Source organism: Cynara cardunculus (genome assembly GCF_001531365.2).
Source record: "Cynara cardunculus var. scolymus isolate 2C chromosome LG 12, CcrdV1, whole genome shotgun sequence".
Lineage (NCBI taxonomy): Eukaryota > Viridiplantae > Streptophyta > Magnoliopsida > Asterales > Asteraceae > Cynara > Cynara cardunculus.
Window position 1 is genome coordinate 32,927,741 of NC_037539.1, and position 11,334 is coordinate 32,939,074.

At 30.1% G+C, this 11,334-nt stretch overlaps 1 protein-coding gene across 1 annotated transcript; it reads left to right on the top strand.

The window, feature by feature from the left end:
- The first annotated feature begins 4,236 nt into the window (after positions 1-4,236).
- LOC112523328 (mavicyanin-like) lies at positions 4,237-11,098 on the top strand. Its single transcript, XM_025132883.1, has 2 exons — positions 4,237-4,504; positions 10,614-11,098. The coding sequence occupies exons 1-2, from the start codon at positions 4,330-4,332 to the stop codon at positions 10,928-10,930; spliced, it is 492 nt and encodes a 163-aa protein (XP_024988651.1). The 5' UTR covers positions 4,237-4,329; the 3' UTR covers positions 10,931-11,098.
- The last annotated feature ends 236 nt before the right edge of the window (positions 11,099-11,334 follow it).

Sequence of the window (11,334 nt, forward strand, 5' to 3'; positions counted from 1 at the left end):
AGAAGAAGAAGAAGCAGAAGAAGAAGGAGGAGAAGAAGGAGGAGAAGAAGGAGGAGAAGTATAAGGAGTATTGGATATCCTTAGCATTAGAGGGAATAGACAATATCTGAAGGCTTGGACTTGTGATCAAGAATCCTTGATCCAAGCCTACAGATGGGAAGGTTACTCTGAGTGGGGTAGTTTGTTGTAAGGATTCTAGATAGAATCCCGCTCAGGAACCTGGTGTAAAGGACCAATTTCTCTCTTTGGCGCTTGTTTAGCTTTAGCGCCAAGTCGTCAAAGATAAGTTGAGCGAAGTCAGCATTGACATTCCTGATGACTAAGCAGCCAATGTGTGGTGCCACCCGTCTCGCTTGGTCTTGGCCTCTTATCTTCCTTTAAAAAACATTAATCTACCTAAATCATGCAAAACATGCAAATGACCCTACCCCCACACTTAAATCATACATTGTCCTTAAGTATTCAACATGTAGAAGAAACTCAAAGAAATATGAAAAAGAAACAAAAACTCCCCTGACTTAGTGAGTAGTCCTCCTATGTATGAAACCATAGAGATGGGCTCGCCTATTTTTCGCTCTAATATCCAAGGTGGAACCTGAGAACAATAGAAAAACTCTGGTTAAATGGAGAGTCTAATAAAAGCAACTAAAAGAACTAAATTAATGAAGAACTAGAAATTGAAAATAGTAGGTTGCCTCTCACATAATGTCTTTCTTTAACATCTTTTCCTACACGCTAATAATTTCAATTAATGTAGCTTGGTGTGTCTAAGTCTACTCTTTCTAGACTTTCTTCATAAAAGCATTCATAGAAAGGCTCTATTCTATAGCCATTAACTTTAAAAAATGGCTCGTAGATAAACTTTGATTCTCGATTGCACCATTCTAAAAAAAACAACGAGAACAATAGAAGGCCTTATCCATCTAGACCTTAACTTACCAAGAAATAATTCCAAACTAGAGTGGTAGGGAAGAAATTTATGGCATTTAGTGAAAGTCTTACGTGATATGCACGAGTCATAGAACACTTTCGACTTTGCCTTGTATATAGGAGCTTCTCATAGGCATCATTTCGAATCTTTTCTAGATAACCTCCTATGTGAGCCAAATTTATCTAGGCCCATGCTTCAAGTATTCACTACCTAGTAAATGTTGTGCTCCAATTACATCAAGGGGTGGAAAGGCTTACCGTACAACAAACTTAAGGAAGACATACCTATAGACGTTTTGTAGGTCGAGCGATAAGCTGATAACTCGTCATCGAGCCTTAAACTTTAAACTTCTAGTTGGGGTTCATAGTCTTTTTCAGTATAGAATTGATCACCTTATTGGACACCTAGTTTTGTCCATTAGACTATGGATGAGAGGCAGTGGAGATGAAATGGATAACCTCATACTTTTGAAGAGCGCACTGATGACTTACTCGTACAAATAGGTTCCTCAATCACTAATAATGGCTTTAGGCATCCAGAACATGTGAAATATGTATGAATTGATAAAATCTACTATAATGGGTGAATCGTCAATTTTGTGGCCTTTGGCTCTATCCAATTAGAGAAAAATCTACCATAAAATATGGGAAATAATCCCATGAAATACATAGCCCATACATCAAAAATATCGTAAATAAGGATAAGGACTTGAGAATTTGATTTCAGGAACTAATATTTCCCCCATCTGGCATCTTAAGCAACTCTTACAAAACAAATAATCGTCCATCATAAGGGACTGCTATAACAAACCTTACTCAAGTACCTTCTGAAATGTCCATATGTGGATGAAGTAGAGTAACAAAATCGTAAGATAGATCGATACTCCCTTCTAAAATGTCCATATGCCCAAGAAAGGAAGTAAGAGAGTTGGTGAGCCAAACATGTTGGCCGATTTTGTACTTCAAGATTCGGCTTGCCAGTAGTAATATGTTTTAGACTACTAATTGACTTTTTTATCTTGTATTGATCTTCTTTGGCTAAATGACAAACCAATCCTCTTTGGTAACGATCTTGACCTCACTTTAACTAGTCTTTGATTTTGTTGAAGTCATTTTTCTCTTGGATCAATACAGACAATTATAAAACTTTTACAAGTAAAAATCCTACCTTTAACTATATATGATATATAAGTTATACATCGAATTTACCATCTATAGAAAATTATGAAGTAGTTACATCGGATATCCTATGAGTACAAAGTGACAAAAATCCTTCTTTCGATAGAGGAATTAATCATGTTAGGATCAAATATTTTCTTTTAGATGAAACTCAACTATTCAGGATACATCCAATGAGTGATATATTCAAATCCTATAAACAATAGGATCAGATGAAGTATGAGGTAATATCCAACAAGTGAAGTACATTCGATATGTACCTTGTAAACTAAGGTAAACAAGAATTTTCTTTCTAAGTGTTTGATTGGATGTTTATGTGTATTATATACATATCCGATGGTTGAGAGTAACATTTAGTCACATCCTCCTCAACTCTATAATCTCACATCGAAAAACCTATATTTTTCATTTAGAAGGCCCGTCATTGACGAGAACTGTTCATTAATCCCTAACTCCATTTGTTTGAATTCAACATGCCAATTCATAGGATCTAGGAATTTCGTCATGTGTCGTAGATGAAATGTCGTGGTTGTGGCGAATACTATGGAGGGTGTGACACATGCGCTGCAAATGAATGACATGCTGCAGACAGTGGGACATCGTCGTCATCAGGGTCACACATGCCCTCGTCTGGGTCCGGTTGTCCAAAATGATTACTCGCCAAAAAGGCCCTGCTTTTGATCCACATTCAACTGTCTCCTCCAAATAAATTTTCCCTAATTGGGGGGAGTTGTAACTATGTGTTGGGCGATATTCCAGCCCCAAATCAAAATCCTGTAATCAAACAGGACTCCTATATGCTAAAACCAAAATGTAACCCTCCAACACAGAATAAATTTCCTCAAGCCGAGAAGGGAATAAAGGGTCCTCAAATTACATAGTCAAATATTTTTGACTCTTGTGCCATTGAGTAGTCAAATCGGTGGCTTTATGTCGAGAAAAATCATATTTTGCCATATATGGGCGAAAATCCGGCCCAAAGATTAAATTTTCTAGAAATATCAGATTTTTATCTCCTCTTTGTTAAGCATGTGGGACTCATTTGTACCAAAAAGCTGATTTCACCCTGTGACGAAGATTGGTCATTTTGGACCATTTCCTTTTTTAATAGATTTCGTCTCAAAGTCGAAAATAACAATAAATTATTAGGAATGACAACGGCCAGGTTCGGGCCGGTTATTGATATCCCCGTCCTCGAAACCGATAACTAAAATCGTCCTCGTAACCGCCCCGATCCCCGTCGGGGATCCCCATCGGGTCCCCGCGGTTTTCCTGATCCCCGTTGGGGAACTCGTTAAGGGTAAAAATCCTTTTTTTTCCCATTCACCGTTGGTTTTAACCGAACCCGAAACTGAAACCCTAAACCGATCTAAAAAAATTACAATATGTTAATTTTCACAACTAAAAGTATATTACAACTTTTTTATAAATATAAGTTTAAATGTCTCAAACATAATCGAACCAATTACAAACAATGTATTAAATCACAATATAAAACTAAACAAAAATTCAAACATCATACAACTAAAATCACAATTAGACAAATAAACTAGACTTTTTTCGTGAGACTTATTTGGGTTGTTGAGGTAAAATGGATAAAAGTATTTTAAATTTTAATGTTACTATTTTCTTTTAATGATTATATATATATATATATATATATATATATATACACACACACGTATGTATGTATGTATGTAAATTAAAATTAATATATACACATATCAGGCCGGGCCAGTGATCACCGTCCCTGCCCCCGTCTCCGTTAAAATCCCCGAATTTGTCCCTGATTCCCGCCCTGTCTACGATAAGATGTCCAGAACTTGGCCCAAAAGATTTGGTTTTCGGTTTTCATTATCGGTTTTGGTTTTTTTTGTCATCCCTATAAATTATGGACGAAAACAACAAGTTATAAATCACAAGGACAAAAATTGAAATTTCAAACCTACAAGAACTAAAATCACGATCGTTAATCTTAAAATTTAGTTCTGTGGATGAAATCCATTCATAAATATGTCGACAGCCAACTCCATTTTGGCGGGTGTATGGTACGGATTAGGGTTAGGCATTTAGCTGCTTTCAACTTTTTTTATATATATAAAATGCCATTCACGTGATCAAGAAATGATTTAATTGACAATCACGTGCCACCCTTGGTCTTTATTTAACCTCCCTTATTGACCTCTCATTTTTGTTTCCTATACCGACTTTTTTATTATAATGCCTGCAATGAAGTTGGTGGTGGGGCTTTTCATCCTCACGGTGGTTGCCGCCGGAAAGCTTGCCGGAGCTCAGGTCGTACACCATGTGGTTTCCGGTGACCGTCCATCAGATACCTCCACGGATGTTGGTCCTTGGTCCTCCGGCCGTATTTTCCGAGTCGGAGACAGTCTATGTAAGCATTATTTCATTTATTTCTCGTCTATTATCATTACAACCATATCAAGTTTATAGCAAACAGATAAAATGTTTAAGTGCTATAAACACAAAAAGTCCTCTAACAAAAATGGGTTTACAGAAGAAGTGTTTTATAAAATGGTTAATTCTAAAATACTTATTACAACGTTCAAAAGAATCCTATAAACTTATTGTAATGCCTTTATAATATTATTTATTTACTGAAGGGTTTTGTTGATGAAATTGGTCTTAAAAATGAAATATTTGGAGTAATAAGTTTTGTGTGAAAATTTAATTTACAGTAGTTTACTTCAATAATTGGTTTTGATGATGGTAAGAGATGCTATTTAGTGGAAAATAGTAGAAAATAAAAATGAATTTTTATTTATTATATAATGTAGAATAAAATTTTGGAAGAAATAAACTATTCATATTATATTAGAAGGTTACTCGCACAATGCAACACAGTATCAATCCGAGAGCATGAACCCCAAATTTTTTATTTTGAAAAATCAATTTTCAAAATTTATATTTTAATGAAAACTTCATTTTCAATATGTTATGGAAACTCGAATTTGTTAAAATTTCTTAAATAAGTACTTAAAGTTGATATAAATAAACTTTATAAGTTAGGGGTTGCTTGTTTACCTTTTAATAGTTCTATTAAGAGGCAACTTCTGAATCGTTAAGAGGTGAATCTTGTTTCACAAAAAATAAGTCTGTCTCTTAATGATTCTAAAACTCTTTGAATAATTTTGTATCATGGGTATCTCTTAACCACCATTCAGCGCCCTAATTTCGTTATAAATAATTACCAAATAAATATATTTCATTTTGCACTATATTATGAGAGTCACTTATTCATCCTGCACCACACCATTCACCAACTACCAAACAACCCCTAATTTTTCTAAACAAGAACAAAAGCAAAGTTAACTAATTTTAATTCAATTTGTGCTTTTATAAAACCGTCTTATTTGTTTGCTTAATCTCAAAGCCATTTTTTTGGTTGTGAAAAAGCAAAGGTTTTAAAAATTACTACTTTTGTCCTTATAGTTTCGAAAACTACAACAATTTATATATTAAGAACGAAAACAAGAATAAAATCTACACTATAAGAATAAAAATCTTATTTTCAAAATATAAAAATGAAAATAATAATTTTTAACAAACCATAAAAACCGAAAATGTAAATTGTTATATTAAAAACAAATAAGTTCATTAAAAATGGTATGATGAAATTAAGTTATCACTTTAAATATGAGTGCATAAAAAATCTGTGTACGAAGAAAGCGGTATTTAAAAAAGCAGTAACCAACAACTTATTGATTGGAACCTAACATGAAGACAGTGTACGACTACTACCTATTTCCATGAAAAACTTGTTTACACACATACGTGAAAGTTATTATACAATCATTTATATTTGTATAACCAATACAACTCAATCTCAATTTCAATCGTCCATTTAGCTTGATGAATATGTGATTTCATAAAAAAATTGATTGTTTTCTAACATAAAATATTGATCATAATTAGGCATGAGAATGGATCCCGACCCGTCGGGGAACCCGGTCCACCCGCCCCAGTCGGGGACGGGAATTCCCCGCTGTATCGGGGATGGGGATGGGGACGGGGATCCCTGTTTTCCTCAAACCGGGGATGGGGACAGGGATGGCTATGGTACTCCCCGCCCCGTACCCGTTATATATATATATATATATATATATATATATATATATATTAATTAATAAATTATATATATATATATATATGTGTGTGTGTGTGTGTGTATGTGTTATTAAAACTAAAGCGATAATTCATAATTTCCTATTTTGTAGCTAGTTTTATAATCTAAAATTGTTATTTTTTTGGATGTTAATATGTAATATTTTGGATATCAAGTCAAAATACAATTACTCGATAAGTTTTGTATATTATTCGATATGATTTTATATTACTCAATATATTTTGGTATATATGATTTTAAGTTTTTTTGGATTAACTTGAATTTTTTTGTTTTAGGTTATTAGTTCTTATATGATGTTGTGGTTTTTTTGTATTAAAATAAATTCATTTTGGTTTTAGGTTTATTGAAAATGTTTGAGATTTAAACATGTATGGTCTCTCACATATTTAATTTAAAATAACTTACATAAAACAGAAAAAAAATATGTGTTTCCCCATTGGGGATGGAGATGGGGATGTGATTATATTCCCCGACGGTGATGGGGACGGGGATAACGATAAGTAATCGGGGATGGGGACGAAGATGGAGATGAGGATTGAGATCTCCGTCCCACCCCCACCTCATTCCCATGCCTATCATAATTAACGAACTTTAGTTATCTTTCATAAATATTTAAATCATAATAAATGAGCTCTCATTTTTTTTATAAATATCTCAATTGATTGAGTTGCATTGGTTGTACAAATAAACATGATTACATTTGAAATATACCCTATATATATTCTTTTTAAAAACAAATAATTTATATTGTTAATAATTGAAAATGCATCGAAATAAAATCAAATTTGTTTTTATTCGTATTTTAAGAAACATGAAAATTAGAATTCCCTACTCAAAAAGATCTTACGAATGACGACAGAATTGGTTTCATTTGGGTTCCCAACATGACAAGTTTAGAATCATGATCCGTTGATAAAATGAAGGTTCCGAATTCATTGTGGCTCCTCAAATATGTACCAAATTCAAGTTGCTTACATTTTTGGTATAATTTGTTGTTAATAACTGTATAATGAAAATTAATGATATTTCAATATATATATATATATAATATATACATATACACACATATATAGAGAGAGAGGGAGATTCAAATACAAAGCTTTTATATAGTTCAAATCAATCTCAACCGTCTATTTAATTTAATGATTATCTAGTTTCACAATTAATATCTGACTGTTTTCTGGTCTAAAATGTTAATCATAATGAATGAGCCATGATTATTTTTCATAAATATCTTAATCATAATGAATAACCACTCATCATTTGTATAAATATTTTATTTTAATGGTTTGCATATTCTGTACTAATTAGATAATTTATATTTAAAATTCTCTATACAAACCAATCAATTGAGATATTCATGGGAATGATAAGGTTCATCTATTACTATCTAAATATTCATAGAAGATGATTAAAGTTCTTTAATATAATCAATGGTTTATTTTTAAAAACAATCGAGATATTTATGAAACCATATATTCATTAGATTAGATGAACGACTGAGATTGGTTTATGTTTGAAACTCCATATATATGTATAATACTTTTTATCGACTATTTGTCAACCCTAAAATAGACTATATAATGTACTTTATCTGCTTATTACTAAAATTAGAGACGAAAATAATTATAAACAATAAACTACGAGGAAAAAAAATATCGTAGTTTACTCTTAAAATAATTAGCTTAGAGTAGCTCCAATAGATTCTCTAAATACATAGAAATGATGATTTTAGGTTCTTAAGCTAGTTTTCTATTCAAATGGATTTTCAAAATTTTATTCAAAATACATAAAACAACTGCTTAAAATTACAGCATCTCCAATGGTAGGTTCTTATAAGACAAATACATCTTTGGAGTTCTTGTGCAAAAACATTGATTTTTTAACTAAAACTTTATGTGAAATGATATTTTATATCATTATTATTGTTAAAATAATATCTAAGGCTATTATAAGAACTATCATTATGAAGATTTATAAGAGCATCTTCAATGCAAAGTTCTTATCTACATTATAGTTTAAAGCATTTGATAAAAACTCTTAAAAAATATTTTTTATGTATGAAATATTGTTTATTGATGTATATTATTTAAAGTTTAAGATTACAAGTGATTTTGTGTAAGTATAACTTAATAAAGCTCCAATTTAAATTCGTGTAACTAACTGCAGATAAACATAATCAAGTATAGAATAAACATCTATTTTAAATATAGAAAATCTAAAATATAATTAAGATAATCACTGAGTTTCCAACAAAATGTTTAATTATTATCTTTAATAAAAATTATATTATTAAACCCAAAATAAATTACTTTGTTATTAAACCTAATATAAATTATAATAATAAACTGAATTAAAACAGTTACACCAAAAAAACGAGAACTATTAAATAGTTAATTTGATACTAATATCGATTTTATTTTTAAAATTTTTTTTATGCTATCTTCAAATTTTATATTTAATTCAAAAATAAAAACATTATCGCTTTCTTAAAACCACATAAAATCGTATTATATTGACAGAAACAAAGAATAAAAACAAAACATTAAAATGGATTATTTCACTGCATTACGGGAGTACCCTTCTAGTAAATAAAATCATATGGATTTAAGTTTTTAATTTGGTAAGTTGAAAATGATGTGACAAAAAGAATATAACAATTGGGTTCTTGTAAGCATCTCCGGTGGGCAGTTCTTATATAAACTACTATTTTAGAGAGTTCTTAAAAAAATCTCACATCCTTTAAATTTTTGTACAAGAACTTTGATTCTTATCTTGAACTTGGTGTGAAGTAATATTTTGTTAGTTTTTATACTTTTTCTTAATTTTATATATTTTAATATGTATATTCTATATAATAGTTGATGTTAAAATAGAATAAATAAGACTCATAAAAATGTTTATTATAAGAACTATCATTGTGGACTTTATATACTTTTTTCTTAAAATTTGGTAAGTTAAAAGTGATGTAGTAAAAAAAGTAAAAAAAAAATAAGTTCTTAAAACAACCCAAAACATAAACACAAAAATGAAGATGTTTTTATTTTCAATCGAAGATTAAAACATTAAAAAAATAGAGGTCAACAAAGTAGGCCTCCATTTTATATAATAAAGATTTTATAGTTATATGCATACATACATAGGATAAATCAAAGATATTGTTTTAGTTAAAAAATCAATGTTTTTGCACAAGAACTCCAAATGTGAGAATTGTTTTAAAATAATTTTTTATATATATTTTTTATTAAATACTAGGATTTAAGATATTGTTTCACATATATTTATTTCATAATGTGATAGTTTTACATTATTTGTTTCACCACATGAATTTTTTTCATGTAAATTTTTCGTTTCACCGAGTGAATATTTTTTATGTAAATTTTTCGTTTCACCAAGTGAAAAAAAAAAAAGAAATAAAGAAGTTTCATGTTAAATTTTTTCCACAAGGTGAATAAAAACATATGTGAAACAATATTTTAAATCATAGTTTTGACGAGAAAAATCATATAAAAATATATTTTTATATCTATTTTCACAAGTTTATAACATTTTTTGGTATTTATTTGATTATCGTCCTATATATGTGTGTGTATATATATATATATGTATATGTAAATATATTATATATTATTTTATTATTATTTTAGTATTAAAGATGTTTTAATGTGATGTTGGAGTTGATTTTTTTAGTGTTTTAGTATATTTAGTGTTTTTTTAATGGTTGGTTGAAGATGGTAAGAAAAGAGAGATGAATTCTCTAAATAGAATGTTGAGAAAATAAAAATAATATTTTATTAAATATATTAAATATTTTTAGTGATATAATTAATATTTGTAGTATGCAAAATAAAGAAGCTAATGGAGTTTAGTATTATTTTTTGGAAAATTTTGATTTTTGATTATCGATTTTGAAGAAACTTTGGAAATTTTGTTAAAAATGTTTAATGTATTATATTCGATTAATATTAATTATATTTTTAAAATATCATGTAAATTTATAATAAAAACTGTATATAAACTAATAATATAATCCATATTATTAGTTAAAAAAAATTAAAAAAATATATCATTCTAATCAATATGAAGGTTTAAAAAATTTAAACTTGAAGCTTTTTATGTTATATTTATTTTAGATAATAATATAAAGAATCTATTAATAGGGTTGGATTTACGTAACTTTTACGATGTTGTGATTTGTATGCGAGAGTTGTGATTTTTTTTTTCTTCATAATGTTTTATTTTAAAGTTTCAACTTTTAAGTATAAAAAATAAAAATTATCTGAATTCACACTATTTTGCTGTGTCGAGTGATTCTAAATAATATAATACAATTATTAACTTATTTATGATGAGGCAGTGTTCAGGTACTTCTCACCGCACGAGATCATCGTGGAACTTGCAAGCATGGAAGAATACTATTCGTGTGATCTAACCAACCCCATAAAGATGTATACAGATCACGTGAATGAAGTGCCCCTAGAAAAGGAAGGTATCCGCTACTTCGCAAGTGGGTCGTACGACAAGTGCAAAAATGGTCTTAAGTTGCCGGTACAAGTAAAGCCACGTGAGGTCCCTGCAATGGGCCCCAGCCCATCGTCTGCAACCCATTTAAATGGCCTTTCAGCCCTAATCTTTATTGGGCTTTTTATTTATGGGCTTTATTATTCTCTTTAAGTATTTGCTGCTACTAGATTTTATGTGGAATTTTGTTACGGTTTTTATGTCCAAGTATTAACGGAGTTGTACAGTACAACTCAATGATGCATCGATTTATGTGTGTGATGTATTGTTATGTTAATAAGTTGTTTGTTTGTTAATGAATAAATTGATTTGATCATAAGCATGAGAAATTGGTAAGGCTAATTGGTTGCAATATTTGATCATAAGAGTGGGTATGTGGGTTGAGTTGGATTGATTAGGGTGAGTTTTGTTATACAGACTGACACTGAATTGACGGGAAGAACGACGTAGATGGATGAAAAATTATGTACGGTTTTAGAGTTTTGATCTGACATTGGTAGATAAATAAATTATCAATCTCGTCAAATCTTTTTGATTTTTGTTTCATCTATTTTGGT